The following is a 21,945-nucleotide window of genomic DNA, read 5'->3' as shown; positions in this document are numbered from 1 at the left end:
GAGTTAAGAAATTAAGAGGTGGGATTTCTTAGACCTGCAGGGTCTTCCTAAATAATCCTGGCCAGCCTCCGGGTTCCCTTATTGGTGGCATGTGAGTGTGTGCGTGTGAGACTGGGGGAACCAAGTCTGAGAGCACTCATCCATCTGCGCTCAGACTAGCCCAGTGAGCTCCCGGCCAGCGGCTGTTTCCCTTCTTTGTCGAGGCTGCTGGCCCCGAACTCTGTTCCTGGACCGCCCGCTTTCCGACTGAATAAACAAGCCTCTTTGCAGCAGCTCGTGAGAAGAGGCTTGTTTATAAAGCTGTTCCTTCTCTTCTGAAGGACTTCTACACAATGTTTGACATTGTTGGTCGCTGCCATGGTGAGCAGGGATTTAGGAGAACTTACACTCCGTTCAAGGAGCTATTTTCATTCCTCAGCCTCCTGGGGCGGGGGGTGGGGGTGGGGGCGGAGCAACCCAGAAGGATGCCCATTTGGGACTGCTTTGCGCTGCCTCCACCTCAGACACCGCGTTTACAAGCTTCTGTCCTTGAACCTAAAAAGGATAAATGAAGGGTGAGGGACTGAACTGTTTCTACTTGATAAGCGAAGCTCGGGCTTATTAAAAGATTGGATGCTATCTGTGATTCTTTCTCTGTGGTGTTTATATCCAGGTATATTTACAAAATGGCAAGACGAGAGAGAAGCACAGAAATATGGTTTGTCATGCCAGTTCAGGTTTCAAGGTCTTGGGAAAGCAATGGCTGGTAGGAAGAAGCAAGGCTAGATTATATGACAGGGAAGTCCATGCAACAAGTCAAGCTGTGTTTCTGAGAAGTGAGGAAAAACTGCCCATGATCTGCAGACTAATTACCAGAAGCCTTCTCTGTGCTCCTCAGAAATGTTTTCCCACCACCAATAGGGGCTGCTGTGCGCGCTGCCTGGAAAAACCTCCTGGGAAAAGGTGGTGATGATGGTAGTTGTGGTGATGACGTTTAAGGCATTTTTTATTATTCAGAGATAATTACCAAATATGCAATATCTATCTCATGAATAAAACTCATATAGTCTGGCACTATGTCATCTTATATTTAAATTGGCATTTTTAATAAGCAGGTTATAGATTTAATTCCTACTTGCTTAACTATTAACTGGCCACCAGGAAAGCAAGTCACACTACTTTGCACAAATCCTCTCTTTTTTAAATTACACAGAAATTATGCAAAACCAAATAAGAATATCATTTAAAATTCAGATCATTGTAACCTACCAGAGTCTGTATTACAATAGCAAACTGATTATTACTGTTAAAAGAAATTTATAAATATCTCACTATTTTTACATCCCTTAAGACTTTCCAAAATGAAAATTTTATATAAAAAATTATTGTTTAACAATTTATTTTACTCTTTTGTAATGGAGGAGAAAAATAAAGATACCTGCATGGTTAAACCAGAAATCTGTTCTAAAGTACAGCGGAGTCAGAATTCGATGCTATATTAGGATAAAAGGAGCATGTGTAAAAATGCAAAGGGATTTAGTCATTTTTGAAAATATCTGTTTTTCTCACATGCATGGTTGTTCTTCAAATTTAAATCATTTCGAAGGAAATTGAGGAAGAAATTAACCTCCCAAATTCAACCATCCTTAATTTTAAGATTTTAAGCTTTTCTTTTTTTCAAATCTTAATTTATTTAGTTACAAAAACCCTTCATTGTAGCATTTCTTTCTTTTATATATTTTTACCTAGTTAGTTATTTTATCCCCTTTCTTCTAGGATGGAGAACATAAGCCATTCACTGTTGTGTTAGAAAGAGAAAATGACACTTTGGGATTCAATATTATAGGAGGTCGACAAAATCAGGTAACCCACCTTGTTAATGTATAACTCAGTCTTTGCTTATAAAATAATAGAAAACTTAGCTTTTCTTTGTGAATTTTAAGTAAAAAAAAAGTGGTTTAGTCTTTAAAATAGTGCAAATATTAGATTCCTTAATGCAAATATTCCAATATAAGTATTCCAGTACATATCTATAATTTTTTAGAAAAACAAAACAACACAAAAACAACAGCTAACCAATTTGTATTTCTTTGGTACTTTTTTAAAAAATAGTACATTTTTGTGTATATTATATAGTCCTATTGTTAAGTTTCTTAAATAAACCTATTTCACAGTAAATATAGGTGATTTCTGTTTGATAATATTAGACAGGTGTATTGCCTGCTTGTACCGCCTATTTATTAAGTCAGACTGGTCAGTTTTCACATGCTAATGCAGACCAGACAGTTTATAATATGTGTGGAATGAATGAATGAAGAGTTAAAATGAGCTGAAATAAGGAATAATTGTTTTCACAATTACATAGGAAATACCATGTTTAAAAAGGTACTTGATTTATCATAGTTTTGGCTCTCCAAATCAAATTCTGTATTTAATTGAATAAAAACTATTTTCTACATTGATGTCAATTGGTTTTAGAATGCTCGAGTTATAAACGTATACCAAACTGTAGTTGCAAAGTTCTTTCATATCCTTTAAATACTACATCAACTTAGTTTTCATCCTATCTAGAACAGGTAGCGAAGGTTTTAAAAAATTACGTTTTTTTTTTTTTTTTAAATTTTCCAAATAAGCTACCATGAAAGTTTTGCATCCTGCAATGCAAATGTCATCCATGGAAACTGTCTTAGCATTGTTGGCCATATGCTATGTTCAGGTCGGGATGGCAATGATCTATTTCCTCTTTGTGTTTAAGCATTTTGAAAACCTAGCAACTAATGACTGCTGTGCTTCTGTCCCCATTTATTACAAAAAGATAGAAGGCTTTTTGGCATATCATTTTTGTTTTCTTTTCCCCCAAGGAATATGTTTATAAATGCTAGTTAGGTTTTTGACATTTAGAAGACATTGGGCATTTTGAGGAGCCTCTTAAAATTCATGTTAAAAGAAGGCTAATTAAGGAGGAATAATTTTATTTAACTTGCCATGAAATGGAATGACATTTAAAATTATACAATACATTATTATAGGAGGCTGGGCATTTTCCCTAAGTAAGTTTTGCAATATAATTGGTTTCTTGTGATTTGCTGAAATGTATTTGTACCATGTTGGCTATATGTTCGAGGTTTAACTAATCATTAGGCTGATTGCACCTGAAACTGTGTAAAGGTTAGCTTTGAATGGGTTTTCCTGCAGTTTGGAATTGATCTTTTGGAATTTTACTCTTAAGTAAGCTCCTAGTCTCCCCTGTGAATAGATACAGTCGAATCTGTATCTGGAGAGCTATATTTTCAAATATGTCACATCGTGAGGCCAAGTTATATTTTCAAAACATGACCACATGTCAAACCAATTGTATAGTGAGGCTGGATATACTTTTTGTTTCCTTTAACTGATAACCTTTTTAAAATTGCTACATCTCTCTAGAAGTGGGATGTTTTACAAATAATACTCAGAAGCCCTTTTACATGCCCTTTCCCCATAGCTTTTATGTACATTGCAAAACACAAAACATGAGGTAAACAGATAATCTTGTCAAAGATGCTGGACTTGTTCATTAAAGCTGCCATCTTGATTAATGACTATTTGGTGTTAAGTGAGTTAAAATTCAGTGCCAAATCCCCAGCCCAGAAAGAGAGTTGTGTGTTTGGGGAGGATTGGCAATGTTACATTAATTAAATTGTTTTTATGCAACTTAAAATTTCATTTACATCTTTCTTGCTGCTAATGTTTGTATTTTTAATAGAATAAACAAGAAGAAACACCAATGGAAGGAATTTATGTTTCGAAAATTTTGGAAAATGGACCTGCTGATAGAGCAGATGGCCTAGAGATTCATGACAAAATCATTGAGGTAAGACAATAATAAAACACAAATAGGATGCCTGGAAGAAATATTTGGGTATTTTAAGTTTATAAACTTTTATTGCTTTACCTTGGTGTGGGACTTTAATTAGAGTGTATCTCCAACTAGAGTATATGTCTAACCTATTTTAATTATTAGATATTGCGATAGAAGAATGAGTCACCCCAATTTTCCACATGTGTTCATGAATATCTCCATTTTAATAAGTTACCTCTACCCATGAATTATAAAGATAGTTGTATGATTATTAAGGGGTTGATTTTTTGTAACAATTCAAAAAAGGATGACAAATCTCTGATGAAGAACATTTTTGATGAGGAAATATTACTATCTTTAAATGAGTATGTTATATGTAGAGTATGTTATATGCAGAGTTTGAAATTATTTATATAATGCTTTTTTTAACCATTTCTTAGTTTAATATAGTTATCTTGTTCATATCTTTTTTACATGAAAAATAAAAGAAGCAACTTTATTTCTCCTATTGCAAAAACCCTGTGGGAACACTTCATTTTTCTCTAATGTACATTGTTTGTATTTAGGGTTCACAAAGTAAATACTTATAAATACTTATAAGTTAGTGAAATTTGAGCTGTGATAATAGAATTTTGGGTCACTGCTATTTATTGCCTCAGTGTTCTTGAATTTTCAGCTGGTTGAGAGCATATTATTTGATCTAGCTGAAAATTTGGTTACTTTTGTCAATGGAGTTATTTCCAATGGATTAGTAAAGTCATAAATAGAAATCTGATTTACTTGACTCCACTGTTCTTTCGGAAACATTCTGTTTGTTCTAGAGCATATAATCACTAGTACTGTCTTTCTGAATACCTGTAAACGATCAGGATGGACACTGTTTTTCTTTATTAAAGTTTGATTAAAGTTTTAGCTGTACATTCATCACTTGTTCATTAAAAAAAAGTTGAATTTTGAATACTTTGAACAAGGATGAGAGTAAAAAGTATAAGGGAGCCTCTAGGGTTAGGGTTTGTCGTTGGCTCATAACCTTTAGAAATTAGCTGATTAGACACTTCGGGGAAGAGAGAGGAGTTGCCTTTGGCTGAAACATTGTGGTTTTTATCTGAAGAGGTCTCGTGTATCAAGATTTTCTCTTTCCAGTTTTGTAGCCAAGAAAGCATAGACCTGCTTTCACTGATGCTGTCCAGTGTGTCTTGGCAGTTTGCCTGGTGGAAACATTTACTTGCTGCCGTTTCTGAAGTTAGAAATTTTCTCTTTCTACCCATGTTTGTGTAGTATGATATAAAGGGCAAGATAATTTAAACAAACAAACAAACAAATGTTCTTATTAATTTCTGCCTTATCTCTAAGCATTTTGGTTTCTCCAGTTAAACGGAAAACAAATTACTTACATTTGTTACTATTAGAAGGGCTGATGGAACTGAATACGTGTATTCAGTTAGCACACATACTCAGCGTACTCGTAACAGAAAAACGTGCTGGGGATTTAAAAGTAATTTATTTATAACATCCTTCCTTAATGTTGTGTGAAAAAGGAGAGAGAAAAATGTGTCTTTTATATTGCGATATAGCATATTTGTTAAAACCTTACTGGTTTTGTTAATGTAAAGATGTAATCTTATAAAAACCGGTTGGTTAATCAAGTGCATCTCGATATCTAATACTGTTACTAATGCATGTCAAAATAACCTTAATTAAATCATATAAGATAAAGAGCAAAGGGATTGACCATGGAAATCTAAATTATAATTTATAACCAGCTGCACTATTATTATTATTTCATCTTGATGTGTGTATATTAACAGCTAAGGACAAGAGCTTAAAATTTGCCTCAATGATAGAGTTTTCAATGTATCCTTTATGTCACGGTTTATTAGTGATATGCATATTATCTTTATAGTTTTAAAATGGATTCACATGACTACATTTGCAGTGAAGAAATGAGTTAGGTGATACACGTATTTCTGGAGGGTTGTCTGTTAAATTGCATGAGATATTTTGGAAAGAAGATTATTAGATTTGAATCTTTCATACTTAGTTGCTCAGTGATGCTGTCAGCTTTTTAAAGTGAATAGGTATTTGTGTGAATTTATTTAATATATATACTTAAATAAGTAGCATACTTGTTCTTGCACATATATATGTGTAAAATACCCCTGTGTACCAGTTAAAGTCAAATATTTGATGCTTATCAATTACTTTAGTTCATATGCCATTGTGGTACCACTCAACTTTATACATTTATAATAATGGGAAACTGATTAAGAAGTATGTTGACTAATTTAGAATGTGCAGAGGCAGAAAAACAGATTTTTTTAGATGAAAATAATTTCTCTTTCATTTTTTTGTGTTCAGTGATTTGTTTATTGAACTAATTTGATGGACTCTTTTGTTCATTTTTTCAGTTTCAAATGGCCACGCTGACTTACATCTAGTGCAACAAATAAGTTTGTTAGCAGTACAAAGTACACAAATTGTTCATATATTATGAACTGTCCCTATGACTTAGCTCCAACTGTCTGACACATTACTAAATGCTTTGAATTCAGTGATGTGTGACTGAAATAAAAAAGAGAAACTGTTAGACAATTTATTTTTTACATACAGTCAGATATACTAAAATATTTTGTCTAGTTAATTGCTTAAAGCATACATTGCAACAGGTTTATGCATTGTTCTTATAAAATAAATTTTCTTAAATCATTCATTTGGTGAGAAAGTAGATACATTAAAGGTTTGGTTCTACTGATAATTAAAGAGATATTACTAATTCTAATAAGATATTAGCTATAACAGTTTTGTTAAAGTTTAACAAAGGCCAAAAACTCCAAAGTATTCTTTTTAATGTTCTATATATATTCCACTGAAACTGAATTCAAGAATTATAAAAGAAAAAAATCACAGTCATGAGGTAACTCCGTGTCACATTTTTCACATAACACAAGGCAAATTCATTTTTGGAATCAGTCTCCATGAGCAACCATGTTTCCCAATTTCTAGATATGTACGCATTCACATTTGTTAAAATATTTATGTATGTAGACACCAGCCATGATATTTCAGTTACATTAAATGTCAGAGTATCGCTGGAGACTGAAAAGGCTGAAGGTATTATTAAAAGCATTTTGAAACATCACAGAAGTTCACATAGATCAGGTATTCACCAGAGTGTACATTTGAATAAAAGCATCCTTGGCAGGCTGTTCTTGACCCTTTCAAGACTCAGAGGAACCACAGGAGATCCTTGATCCTATCAGAGGCTTTGGCACAATTCTATGCAGCCAGTACCATCACAGTGGTTATCATCATGTTGTGATGCCTGAGGGGTACGTGGGAGGGAGTTGAGAGTCAAAGTTCACTGCTTCTGTCGGCAGCTATTCCTCTATTATTATTTCTGAGAGGCTGATAGCAGGCAACTCAACTGTAACCCCTGAGTGAGAAAGTGAATAAGAGGGGCAATAGTCATTCATGGCTCTTTGTTCACAATTCCTTCTTCCCACCCTTCCCCCCAGATCCTAGCCAATGCTTCATGGCAGGATAGTTCACCCTTCTCCCAGCTTCTGGAGACCAGAGGGTGGGGGTGGAGTGTTATGAAGTCTTTGAGAAGAACAGTTTGGAGCAGAAAGCAGAGTTTTCTTCAGTGGATCGATTAAAATCTCTTATTTATTTATTTATTTAGCTTGAGATTCATTATGAAACAGCACCCGAGACACTTCCATTTACTTTAGAAACATTTCTCACATTGAACTGAAGTCAGTGTAGCTCTTTCTAGAAAGTGCTAAGTTCAGTTCTAGCAGAAAGAACTTTAGAAATGCAATGTCTCTACAAGAACTGAACTCTTCCAGACTGCCAGCTACACTTTCTTTTAGCTCTTTAATGTTAGACTTTCTGCGTTCTCTGTCACTACTTTGTTTCTCTAAAGTGAAAATCTCTGGTGGTCAGCATGTTTATTTGCTGCATCCTTTGGTCATAGCTGTTCATGCAAGAAATTTAAATGCAGATCAGAGCTAAACATTCAGAAACCCCTTTGAATCAGATCTTCTGTGGGGTATCTTTGTATGTGCCTGACAGCGCAGTGTAACTTACCACCTCACAAAGCAGGGATTCTAATTTGTGTATGCATACGAAGATTTACAAGTTTTGTAGGTCGCTTGTCATTCAGGTGGGCATTTAGAATAATTGACAAATTGCTATTTAATTCAGACACATCACTGAACTCTTCAATAAAATATTATCATCCTCCCCACATATTTATTTATTTTTAAATTTTATTTATTTAATTTTTTTAAAAAAATATTTTTTTGGGGGGGAGGTAATTAGGTTTATTGATTTATTTTTTTGAATGGAGATACTGGGGATTGAACCCAGAACCTCATGCATCATTTCATCTTTATTTTTAGGACTTTGTCTTTTAACCTTCATACTGGCTGTATTAGTGATTAATTCACTACCTCTGCTATATATTTGCCTTTACTAGTGAGGTTTATACTTTCATATGTTTTCTTGTAACTAATTATCACCTTTTTTTGCAGTTGAAAGAAGTCACTTTAACATTTCCTGTAAGGCTGGCTTTAAGGTGATGAACTCATTTAGTTTTTGTCTGTAAAGCTATGCATTTCTCCTTTAGTTCTGAAGGGTAACTTTGTTGGGTAGAGTATTCTTACTCAGAAGTGTCTTCTCTTTCAGTTCTTTTAATATATCACACCATTCCCTTCTGACCTGCAAAGTTTCTGTGGAAAAATCTACCAATATTCTTGTGTGCAACAGGTTGTTTTTCTCCTGGTGCTTTTTAAGATTCTCTGGCTGTCTCTAACTTGTAACATTTTAATTAGAATGTGTCTTGGTGTGAGTCCCTTGGTATTCATCCTATTTGGAACTGTCTGGGCTTCCTGGATCTGAATGTCTGCTTCTTCCCCAAGTTAGGGGAGTTTTCAGCCATTATTTCTTCCAATAAGTGTTCTGCTCTTTTCTTTCTCTCTTCTCTTTGTGGGACTCCTATAATGCAACTATCATTTCACTTGCTGTTGTCCCAGAAGTTCTTAAACTACCTTCAATTTCTTTCATTCTTTTTTATTTTCACTCATCTGATTGAGTGGCTTTCTCTACCCTGTCTTTGAGTTCACTGATCTTTTCTTCTGCTCTATCTAGTCTGTTGTTGAACCACTTGGGTGTATTTTTCAGTTCGGTTTTGATATTCTTCAGTCCTGTGACTGCTCTTTAGTATTTTCTCCTATTTCCTATCTTTTTGTTGAAGTTTTCACTGTTCATCCACTCTTCTCCCAAGTTTGGTGGTTATCTTTATGATTATTACTTTTAACTCTTTATCAGGCAAATTACTTACCTTCATTTCATTAAAGTCCCCCTCCTCCCAAGCCCCCCACCGAGGTTTTATCTTACTCTTTCATTTGAAACATATTTCTCTTTTCTTCTTTAGCTTGACTCTGTATTGGTTTCTATGCATTCGATGAAACAGCCACCTGTCTCGTTTCTGAAGCCTTGGCCTCGTGTAGGAGATGAACCTTATTGTTCAACCGTGCTCTAGGTCTTGGTTGTCTCCTGAACCTTTGTGATTGTCCAAGCAGCCTGTTTTATTTTTAATATTTCCTTGTTGAGGGTGTGCCAAAACCAGCCAGTGACCCAGAGGGGAGGATCTCAGTCAGCACCTTGATTCAGGCTGATTGGAAGCCAGACCTTCAGACAGCAGCTTTGAGAGCATGCAAATGTACAGAGTCCTGATGGACCACAAGTGCAAGCTCTGCACATCACCAGAACCAGGTGATGTATGGGTGTCCTCTGGCAGCAGATGCAAAAATCAGGGCACCATACAAAGATATAAGCCTCTTTCTGGAAGAGACCAGTGGGCTGGAATGAGGCAGAGGCAGAGTGCAAAGATTACGTCTCTGGCCTCAGTTCCCCGACAGGACCTTTGTAGGCCCCTGTAAGTGTGCCAGACCAGAAGCCTCCCATACAGGCCAGAACTCCTGGACAAGCAACTCAGCCACTTTCTCAGAAAGACTGGGTATGTGCCAGTCTGCTCCCTGTGCAGTGCCCTGGGAATGGCAGTTTTCCGAGAACTGTCTCTCCAATTGTCATAGTCCTGTGGGACCCAGGAACACAAGTCCCTCTGGACCCTAGGACCAGGCAATCAAGAGGCATTCTCTGAGTGGCAGCCACAAAAACGGAGTTACCAGATGGAAGAACTGGGGCACCAAACATGTGTGGAAACTTTCTTTCAGGAGATACTGGTACCCCCGTGTGTGGCAGAAGGAAATTGCAAAGATGGCACCCTCCGAGAAAAAGAAGAAAAAAAAAAGATGACTTCCAATGTCTTCAGTATAAAGATGGCACCTGCCAGAAAGGGAAAGGACAAAAGCTGGCAGCCCCTGGCTTTAGTGAGGCAGAAAGAGCAGGAAATTGGCACCGCCTCTGTCCTTGGAGAGTCTCCCCACGGCTTCCTGCCCCTTGGACCAACATTTTAAGATTAGCAGAAGAGTCTCTTTGACATAAAGTCTGGGCACCTTTAAAGAGCTGCTTCTACCCTGGGCCCTGGGGCAGGCGAGCCTGCACGTGAGCCCTTTAAGAGCCATTTCTGAGTTTTCTACCGCCCTGCAGTTCTCCCGGGCACGAGCCTTGTTGGTCCTGAAAGCCAGATGTTCTGGGGGCCCGCCTTTCAGGTGGTGGCCTTAATGGTTGGGTGCCTGATGTGGAGTGGTGCCCCTTCACATCTGAGGGAGAAGTTCTGGGTTTTGAGTTCCCTCCTGATTTGAGGGGCGCTGCGCTCGGGGTGGGGTTTATGGTGAGCCTGTGTCTCAGCCTTTCCTACCTGTTTGGATGTGGTTTGTCTCTCATTATCCTGATGTGAAGGGGTCACTTCACCAGTTTTTAGGCTTTGTTCAGAGGAAATTCTTCCACATATGGCTGTAGATTCTGCGGGAAAATGTAAGTTCAGTATCTTGCTATGGTAACATCTTGGACCCAGGACCTCCCTCTAACATCACTGGGATTTATTTTAAAATGAGATCCAGAATTGATTTTAGGTGAAATTTCAAAGCATCTCATATCTGTCTTTTGTCCTTCAATAATCGTAACTATCTGGCATCTTCCTTCTCATATTCTTATTTCTTTGCAGCCTTTGTCTTGAGGAAGGAGTGTCTTAAAATTCACTTGTACCAATACCTATTTGAACGACAAAAGTTTGCCCTACTCAGAGTATCTGAACTTAACTCAGAGGTGATGCCTTAAGGATTCTCAATCTTTCATCATTTTCACCTTGACTAGTGCACTGGCTCCTTGAGTAAACTTTGCCTTCACCCCGTCTCTACCCCTTGCACTTGGAATTCAACTTGCCAACTGCTGTCAGCAGGGGCTGGGTTTGTGTTTTGGTTTTTGGGGTTTTTTTTGGTTTGTTTGTTTTGAGCCTTCATTACCACTGTATTATCAATAGGATAAAATCCCAATTTATAAGTGAAGCAAAAATGGACCTTCAAAACCTTCGCTTTTTTTTTTTTTTCCATTTTCCCTTTTAGACCTTCTACTGCAGTCACATGAAACTCCTCCCTTTTATCTTCAGACCTCTCTGCCTTTCTTGCTGCTTTTCTCTTTGCCTTGGTATTCTGGCCTCCTCCGCACCCCACATCTCTTCTTTCACTAGCAAGTTTGTGAGTCTCCTCAAAAATCCTCCTCTTCCTGAAGCCCTTCACAGTTCACCAACAGGAATTACTTTCTTACCTCTGTTGCCAGTCGATTTTTACGCCTCTCACTTTCACAGCACTTTTCATAAGCTTGCTGTTTGTTTACTCTTTGGTGTTCTCCCTCAACAAACGTACGGGTTTCTTAAATGTGGTTTAGAGTTTTTGTTGAACTTAATAGTTCTAGCACCCTTGCTGCTCTCAGCATCGCGCCTGGCAAACCAAAGTCTCTGTTATTTTTCTTTGAATGATGGAATAACTGAATGTGTAGATCTTGAGCTCAAAATTTTAGACATTGTGGTCTAGATCCAAGGGTTTTCAGGTGCCCGGTGGGCAGTCCCTGAAGGCTATCCCTGTTACATCCTTTTCTTTCTCTTTTCATCTTTATCACGAGGTCAATCTAAAATTGAAAGACTTACAGTTTCTTAAGTTTTTAAATCTCTAAGATCTAGTATAAATGGATTGAAGCAATTGTATTTTTCTAGGCTGTTTCTTCTAGCCTGTAAATAAGAAAAAGCTGAATTCTGCAACACGGTGTTTTAAATTCTATGTAAACGCTTGCATTGGATCTGAAGACATGTATGTTTGCCTTCAGATTTTTTTGTTATTGAACTTGAAGAACACTGGTAAAGCTTACTGAATACACATGTTTGCCTGCAAAGCAGATTTGCAGAAAATGGCCCTGGACTGAACTTGGAATTGAACAAAAACATGATTAACCGCAGAGGAACTGAAAAGATGAAAGATGTTTTCAGTGTTTCCAAACCTTGTAAATGATTTGGTGAAAAGACAGACTTAGAAGCTTCCTAGAGCACTGGGGAGTGGGCTGGGGAGACCCTTTGAAGTTCTCCTGATGAGAACTGCCTGGGGTAATTAACGGTAGCCCAGCTGTGAGCTGTTCTAAGGCAGCTTAAGGCACAGCTCACTAAAGTTGTTGCTTGGGACTTTTTCAGGCAAGTTTAAGAAAGCTGTACTTTTGCAGAATACATTGTGTTGTATTCCTGGGAGATTCTAGTGCTTTTACAGAAGGCAATACATATGTCTGTATTTTTTTTTTCTAAAATTTTGTTCTTCCCAATGCCTTGAGAAGGCATCACAAAAGAGGAAAGGGCAGCTGGAATGCATTGGGTGAATTTGATGCTTGATCCTCAACCCTGTGAATAATTGTGGCCAGATCACAGTCCAGGATACTGAAAAGATATCTGTACCCACATGTTCACTGCAGCATCACTCACAATAGCCGAGATATGGAAATGATCTAAGTGTTACCCACATGTTCCCTGAAGCTGTATGAACTGCCTTTCATCAGCTTCCCTCCTCTTTCTGAAGCAGTTAACAGTGTCTTAAGAAGAAGCTTATCACTCCTTTCATAATCAGCATCTCAAAGGTGGTTCATTATTATCTTCAAATAAGAAGTGCCCCAAAGAATAGGCATTATTCATTATGTGGTTTAAAATATTTTAAACAATTCTATATTGCTGTAAAAGGCAGAGGAGTAAATCTCCAACTCGTAATATTAAATGAGCAGTTGACTGGGCTGCTCGCTTAAAAGGAAATGATTATATTTCATAATATAGATTAGGATAAAATATGCAACTGAATAGTTGGAAACTATATATAATTTACATTAAATTTTAAGGGATTTTTATGTAAAATTGGGTAATTTGATATCTTAATCACACAATCTATCACATTGAAGTAAAAGAAAACAATACATTTTCTTTATAAAATCATATTTAGAAGACATTATTAGTTAACAAAAATGTATGACTCATAGAAAAGATAAGCAGTTTTCTACTGTTTCTATGAGTTTGACTCAAAAAAAAATTTCCACGTATAAGCGATATCATGCAGTACTTGTCTTTGACCTGTTTCACTTAGCATAAAGCCCTCAAGATTTATCCATGTTGTCACAAATGGAATTTTTTTTTCCTTATGGCTAAATAATATTCTTTTTGTATGTGTGTGTATTACATGTTTTTTATCCAGTCATCTGTTACTGGACACTTAGATCATTTCCATATCTCGGCTATTGTGAGAGATGCTGCAGTGAACATGTGGGTGCAGATATCTTTTCAGTATCCTGTTTCCATTTCCTCTGGATGTATACCCAGAAGTGGGATTGCTGGATCATACAACAGTTCTATTATTTTTATTTTTTTAGAAATTTCTATATTGTTTTCCATAGTGGCTGCACCAACTTGGAGTCCCTGCAACAGTACACAAAGGTTCGCTTTTTCCCACAGCCTCGGCAATATGTCTTATCTTTATGGTCATGGCCATTCTAACATGTGTGACGTGATGTCTCCTTGTGGATTTGATTTGCATCCCCCTGATGATTAGTGATGCTGAGCACTTTTTCATGTACCCGTTGGCCATTTTGATGTCTCCTTTGTAAAAGTGTCTATTCAGTTCGTCTGCTCATTCTTTTAATTGGACGATATGGGTTTTTTTGCTGTTAGTTATGTAAATTCTCTCTATATTTTGGATATTAATCTATTCGTATATTTGTTTTTTAAATGTTTTTTCCATTCCATAGGTTGCCTTTTCCTTTTGTTGATGATTCCTTTTCCTGTGCAGAAGCTTTTCAGCTCAATGTCATTCCACCTGTTTATTTTTGCTTTTGTTGCCTTTGCTTTTTGTGTCAAATCCAAAAAAAGAAAAAAAAAAGATTCTCCAAGACTGATGTCAAGGAGCTTGCCCCGTATGTTTTTTTTAATAGGACTTTTGTGGTTTCAGGGCTTACTTTCAAGTCTAATTCATTTTGAATTGATTTTTCTGAGTGCTGTATGATAAGGGTCCAGTTTCATTCTTTGGTTTGTGGCTGTCCCTTTTTCTCAACATCGTTTATTGAAGAGACTCTTTTTTTCCCTTTTTATATTCTTGACTCTTTTGTCATAAATTAATTGACCATATGTGTGTGGCTTTATTTCTTGGCTTTCTATTCTGTTCCATTGATCTATGTCTTTTTTAAAAATGCCAGTACCATACTGTTTTGATTACTGTAGCTTTGTAATATAATTAATAATTGGGAAATGTGATGCTTCTAGTTTGGTTCTTCTTTCTCAATATTGCTTTTGCTATTCAGAGGGCTTTTATGTTTCCATACAAAGTTTAGGATTGATTTTTCTATTTCTGTGAAATATGCCTTTGGAATTTTAATAGGAATTGCTTTGGGTGGTATAGACATTTTAACAGTAGTAATTCTTCCCCAAGCCATAAGCACAAAAATATCTTTGTTTATTTGTGTGTTCTTCAGTTTCTTTCATCAGTGTTTTTATAATTTGTCTTTGACCTCAGTTAAATTTATTCCTAGGTATTTTATTCTTTTTGATGCAATTGTAAATGGGATTTTAAAAAAAATTCTCTTTCCAGTAGTTCATTGTGTATAGAAATACAAGTGTTTTTTTGTATATTGATTTTGGGGGTGGGGCTACTAGGGAGAGGTTGGTAAAAGAATACAAATGTTCTCCTGTAAGATGAATGAAATCTGAGGATATAACATAAAACATGATTATTACAGTTGAAAACACTGTAGTAGATAATTGAAATTTGCCAAGAAAGTAGAAGTGAAATGTTCTAAATAGGTAAGTAAAGTGATGGATGAGTTAATCAAGCAGGTGGTCGGAGTCATTTTACATGTATACATATATCCAAGCATCACAATGTACACTTTAAATATCTTACAATTTTATTTTCAGTTATACTTCAATAAAGCTGAAAAAAGAGATAATCAGTCTTCACAGTGAAATTTACTACAGATATGATTTACTGAGTAATTAAATACCCTTGAATGATAATAGGCTTTTGTTGCTGGAGGTAAAAAGACCAGTTAGTGATGGTACTTACTTCAAATACTTTATAATCAAGACAGAAAGATGGTGTCTATTAAAAAAAAAAAAGAACACATGGTGAATGACTGGCACAGAGGGACTTCTAAAATGACCTCCCCGGATTATGGTGGCCCGAGGCTTTAAGAAGGAAATGGTGGTTTTAAAGGACAGATAAGGGATTAGGAGGGAGGAGAGGATGGAGCAAAGGCTTTCCGTGTTTGGGAAGAATGCCGTGAACCAAGTGACAAGGTGGGGCTGACTGTGTCTTGCTTGGCAGCCATTTTGACTGATTAACATAATGAAAAAAATAATAGGACATACTGGTTACTATTTGTCAAACACTGCTTTAGCTGCTTCACAGGCATTAACTCATTTCATCCCCACAAAAATTCTATGAGGTTGGTATTATAGGTACTAGTAGTATCTCCATGCACAGGTGAGAAAACTAAGACACAGAGAGATCAAGTAATTTGCCAAGGTCACCGAGTAAGAGTTCTTAGGTCTGTATCCTTAACCATAACTTGACACTGCTATTATAATAAGAGTTATAGAGGTGATTCAGGGTAGATAGTACATGTGACATCAGCTGAATTCAGATTTTGGCAAAATTAATGGAAGGCATTGTATGTTTGGCGGGGGACTTAGGTCTTTACTGTATAGGCAGTGAGGTCATTAGTCACTGTGGAGCAGGGGAGTGATGTAGGTATAGCGATGACGGAGAGATTAATCAAAAAATGGGTTTCACTGAGATGTGTACATAGATTGAAAAGTGAATGTACTGGATCAGAAAACCTAGTGGGTGAGTACCGTAAGTGTCCATATATGAGGTGATGAGGGCCTGTGGCAAATACAGCAGGAAACTGCCGGAAGGTAGTGACAACCTCATTATTTTATTCATCATACTTATCTTAATGTTTCCTCTTGTCTTCGCTTCCCTACAATATGCTCATCTTAGATCAAGAGTGGTGCTTAGTGCTGATTTGTAAGTATTTTTCTAATTAGAGAAGAGTCACAAATCCTAAGTGTCTAGTGCAGTGAGTGATCATCCATGTAAAGTCATCCATGTACACAGCTCCCAGAGCAAGACACAGATCATCACAAGCACTCCAGGACTCTCCTGCATTCCTCTATCCCATCGTTACCTTCCTCCGAGTTTGCTAATTTTTGAATTTGTAGGAATACAATAATAATAAGCGTTCTTTTATTTAACATTATGTCTGTGAAATTCACCAGTGGTGTTGCATCCAGCCGGCATTTGTTCATTCTCATAGCTGTCTAGGATTTCACTGTATGACAACACCACAGTTAGTTAGCAATTCTATCAGTGGAATTGAGAATTCTGAGTTATTGCAATGACTTGCTGTGAGTACTCTTGTGTGCATCTTTTGGTAAATATATGCCTGAATTTCTGGCAGACACACGCCCCCTCCAGTACATTTGTACATCATAGAGTCAGAGGATGGAAACACACACACACACACACACACCTCAGAAGTATAGTTGTGCATCACAGAGTCGGAGGATCTATACGTGTTCAGCTTTGGTAACTACTGCCAAGGAGATGCCTTAAAATGGTTGTAGCCATTGACATTCTTACCAGCGGTGTTGGAACTGCAATTACTGTACGTGCTTGAAAGGACTTGGCATTGTGTGTTTTTGTTTAACTTAAGCCATCTAGTGAAGTGGCGTACGCACAATTTCTTGATGTCTAAAACATAAACAAGTTTATATGTTTATTGGCCATTTCAGTGTCCTTTTTTTGTGTGAAGCACCTGTTCACATCATGGTGAAAGCAGAAGTCCTGCCTTTTCCTGCACTTTCAGCTCCTTGCACATTACCTGGCACACAGTGGGCGTTCAGTTGTTTGATGAATGAATTTATACATACAAGATTATAAAGGTAAAGCAAATCTAGCATTGCTATTAAATCTCCCAAGTATGAGGTGTGCAATCAATAGGTACTAAATGGATGAAGAAAAGCTTCCCTAAGTTTCTTTTCAGCTTATTTATATTGCAAAGCAATTATACTTTTTCACTTTTTACCCAGTTTTCTTTAGAGGAGAAGGTGATTTTGTGTTTCTTTTGATGTTATCACATTTGATCATCTTGACATGCTCAATTTCTAATGCGGCTCTTTTTGTAGACCTAGTCTTATGCTGTGTGTAGCCTTTCATCATCCTTTGTTACAGTGTCACAAAGATTAATATGATCCCTAAATAAATGCTTTTGGCCTAGATACACTGTGTTACAAACCCTTTCACCTTCCTGAATGTGTGGGTGTTATTTTTTTTCAGAGGCATAATTCTTTCCAACAGATATGAATGATCAAAGAAAAATGCTTTGTTTTCCTTCTGACTCAAGCTTTCGCCTAGAGGAGATTTCCTTTCATAATCCCGAACTTTATAGTGTGCGTCTCCTCCTGGAGAGGTATAACTTTTCTTTGGATTCAAATTAGAACTCGGGTAGTGTCAGATCCTACTTTTTCAGAATTAGGTCATCGAGGCACGCTGCATCAGCCTTGAGACAGGTTCCCAGGCGTACAGATGGTAGTACAGAATCTTAGAGACAGAAGAATTGGTTTGTTGAAAATCATGTTAGTGAACTATTGAAAAATGATTTTCATATAAAAGTTTTAAAAATGCTAAATATTTTGCATATTTAATTGTTTTATAATGTAGAATCATGAGTTATCAAATAAATTATGACTCTCATTTATATATATATGTATATGTGTGTGTCTGAAACAGAGAACTCAAAATATATCTCAACACATAATTTAAAGTATGTACCAAATGGCTGTTTATACTCATCATAATAATGAAGACAATGATGATTATATAGGCTCATTACAGCCCCTAACATGTATAGAGTCCTTATTGTGTGTCAAACACTATGCTAAGAGTTCTATGTAATAAATATATTGGTCTAGTTAAAGGATGCCAGTGAATATCAACACTTTAAACTTGCTGAGGTTCAATTTTATCATAATCAGTTTTATTATGTCCAAAGAGAAAATCTGGGTTGGTTTATTTGGAGTACTGTTAACCATGAACTAACATGTAATGGAGACCCATGGAGTTGACGGTCCCAACAATTCTTTAAACCAGGAAATCAAGTTTACATTAATTACAGTATTACTCAGGTTTAGTGCTTAACAAAAAAAATCAAGGAAATACAGTGATCATTATGTCTTTTCTTGTTGTATTTAAAGTATGTAATAGCTTTTATTGTTAAAAGATTCCCAACACACTTAGTGGAGCGGGTTACAGATGGTTTCATCCATCACTCTGAATTTCCTGTCTTTTGTTGGTTTTAAGCCTTATACACATTAAACTGGTGTCCGCTATTTTTTTTTTTTAGTCCCAGGATTCAACTGTTAAATCCCCAAATCTCTAATGTACTGGAAAAGTCCAACCTGCTAAAACAAACGTCTTTAAGTATAAACCTTAAATAAAGACTTTACCGTTTGGCTCAAGAGAAATTTTTTAATTCAGTTCCGGGAATAACTTGAAAAGACTTTTTTGCTTTGAGAGTGTGATTCCCAAAGTTTAATATTCCTAATGACTTCCAATATGAAACTTTTTCACTAAAGAAATATCTGTCTCGGTCTGTATGCCATTACTTTTTTTCCTGAGAGATTTGCACTGTACATGTTAGTAATATTTGTTTGCATCTTTAGGGATTTAGCTTCTGATCTTTGATACTTACTTGACCAGTAGGAGCTGATGAAACTTGACTTTTTAGAATGATCCCAGCCTAATGGGTTTGCTTATCATCTTTTATCATATTCAGATTAATTCTTGACACCCAAGTGGCCTTGTAATATAAAAATTAAGAAGGATATCTTTGTTTAATAAAAGCTTGAGCCTTGGATCCATAGGAAACATGCTCTGCAGTTCTTTTCCTGCCTTAAAAATAAATTGGTAGTAAGATGCTTATTGTCTATTCTCTAGAAAAGAGGCTGTATTAAGAAAAGGAAGTGAACATTGTTAATTTTTACAAATGGTTTTTCTTATGTTTTATGTTTTTTTTAAGAACATTGTTAGAAAAAAAGATTTTCCAGAAGGGTTACAAGTACAAGGTAGTGAATTCTCCACCTTCATTTTTCATCTCTAGACGCTTAGGAGTTTACAGATTGTTATACCAGGTTAAGAAGGTGCGTAAACGTGAATTTCCTAAGCATGTGTATTTGTGTGCGTGTGTGCGCGTGTGTGTTTCCTCTCTCCTTGCCAAGTCTGAAACTGATGTGTCAGCACTTTGATTTATCATAAAGATAATTTTTTTATCCTGATTTTGGAAAGAGCTCCTGGGATACAAACGAGTGTCTAAGTTAATGAACCATAAGAAGTAGTGGTTTATTTTGAGCGGAAATGAACTAAAAACAAAACAAAACAAAACACAGTTACTTTGTTAGGCTTCTAAAAGATCACTTGGATACAGATGAAAGACATCTTAAAATTAGACTTCGCTTTATCAACAAACACAATACAATAGCAAGTTTTCTGTTGAAAGTGTTCAGGTAACAGTGTAAGTATCCACTGTTGCATATTAGTATTGGTATCTTTTGGAGGGGACGTGTTAAAAGGTACTTAAAATCTTATAAAATTCTTAAAATTGCAATAGAAGCATCATACTTTGTATCAATCACTCATTTCTAGCAATTGGTGGATGTTTTTCAAATATGAAATATTTGTAGGAAATAATTGTATTTGTCTACAATTGTTGGAAAATGAAACCATGGTGTAAAAATGTCATTTAAAGCTACCTTTTCTTTGCGGGGGGGGGGGGGTGTATTCTTGAGAATTCTGAAGCCAAATACAAATGTGGACTTATAGGGTGCTTACAGTGTAAGCTCGAGCTTATCATGTTCTTTGTGTGGTTCCTGGTATTGATTGGTACAGTGGATTTTGCTGAAGGTTTAAAGTCCTAGAACTGCTTAAATCATTTTAAGATTTCTAATCCTTTTTTTCAAAAGAAACTGAAGTCCAAAAATTAGTTAAGTCATTTTCATTCTAGCACATTGAATCTATTTCTGCTAATTATTTTTAGTTCTCTCTGTGCCAAGCTGTTACTCAAATATAATCTCAAAAACATTGTAAATTTTATAGGTAAGTTATGTTTACACACTGTCAAGCTATATAAATAATTTGTAATTAAAAAAAGTCAAAAGCCTTTATTTGATTCCCTTAGCAAATATATACAACTGGAAATAAGTTTTGTCATTGTCAACAGTCCCAGCTGCAAGAATTGCCACACAAGGGCATTTGCAAATTGAAAGAATTGTCAGTAGCCCTTTTTTTCCCTTGGGGAAAAAAAATCATAGAGTGTGGAAAGCTTCCTGGATTCCAGGTTGGGATTTTTTTTTTTTTAATTATTGAAATTATTCGAAACCCAACCTAGTCCTGGGATTGTTCATCGAAATTAACTTCAGATTCTATTGCTTTGGTTCATTTGGGGAGAAAATCTATTGTAGAATATAAGAGAAAGTTCTTATGTCTTTTGCGTTTGTCTGTTGTTTTTCTTTCTTTCTCTCTCTGGTACTTACAGGAAGCCTTCTGGGTAGGTCTCTTTTCCCTAGTCAGTCCTGCATTATTGTAGAACCTTTTCTCTGAGGTGCTTATGGAATACCATTTGCATGAGAAGTGCTAGTCACTTAAACAGAGAGATACAATCTTAATCAGAAAACTGTTATCCTGAAATCGTAACCCTAACACAATCAAAAGAAATACAGAAAACAGGCCACCTGTAGATTCTCGCCACTGATTTTGTAACTGGATGGTTTAGGCAGGAGACCTGGATGCCTGGATGTGGGAAAATGCAGTGGAATTTGAAGAGCTGTCTGAAGATCAGTGTAGGCAGAGTAAAAGCTACTTATTTTAGCTGAAATCAAAATGAAAATACAGTTTCAGGATTATAGTTTTTAATGAGACCAGAAACTCTTAAGAATGACATTAATTTTTCATTCACCTGTAGATGTTTTTCTGTTAGGGCCTCTCTTTTTATTGGGCTTTTTATATGTTGGAGGTTTTTATGCATGATCCCTAAAATCAGGGTATATGTCTTATGTCTAACTGAAAGAAAACTTCATTTGCATTCTTTTCTATTTTTTGCACACTGCTGTACCCTAGAATAGGGTCTTTACTGGTCACTGTCTTAATCTAATGGTGAGAGAAGCCACATCTGATATTAATTGAATTTTGCCTTATAAACAGTACATGTTCCAAAATCTCTGTGGGTTGTAACTGGGTTACACAGTTATTATGGGAGCATAGCTCCCATAGAGATATTTAAGCACTTGTGTTGCTCAGACCAAAATATTGCTATCATGTAGACTTATTATCATATCAATGCAGTGATATTTTTCTTCTACCTGTTTTTAGTGTTTTTGCTTGATTTTTTGGTTGTTGTTGATTTTGGGGGGGTTGTGTGTGTGTAAACTAGTAGTTATATGAGAAGGTTCTTGTTTAGGTAGGTGGATTTTTTCCCCCTACCATTCGTATTTCTTTTATATCATCCCAAGTATCCTTTAAATCATCCTGTGTCCTTTGAAAATGGAAATATTGACATCCCCATGTAATTTTTGATGTGTTTTATGTAAAAAT

General features: G+C 36.2%; 1 protein-coding gene across 1 annotated transcript in view; it reads left to right on the top strand.

The window, feature by feature from the left end:
- Nucleotides 1-21,945, top strand: part of PDZRN4 (PDZ domain containing ring finger 4) — a 325,397-nt gene that overhangs the window by 1,303 nt on the left and 302,149 nt on the right. The window contains 2 exon segments of the mRNA XM_032493299.1: nt 1,756-1,842; nt 3,725-3,832. Of these exon segments, the coding sequence (XP_032349190.1) occupies nt 1,756-1,842; nt 3,725-3,832 (195 nt within the window).

The sequence above is a fragment of the Camelus ferus genome, chromosome 12 (genome assembly GCF_009834535.1).
Source record: "Camelus ferus isolate YT-003-E chromosome 12, BCGSAC_Cfer_1.0, whole genome shotgun sequence".
Lineage (NCBI taxonomy): Eukaryota > Metazoa > Chordata > Mammalia > Artiodactyla > Camelidae > Camelus > Camelus ferus.
Note: the sequence above shows the minus strand (reverse complement) of the source record. Positions and strands in the feature narration are given on the sequence as shown.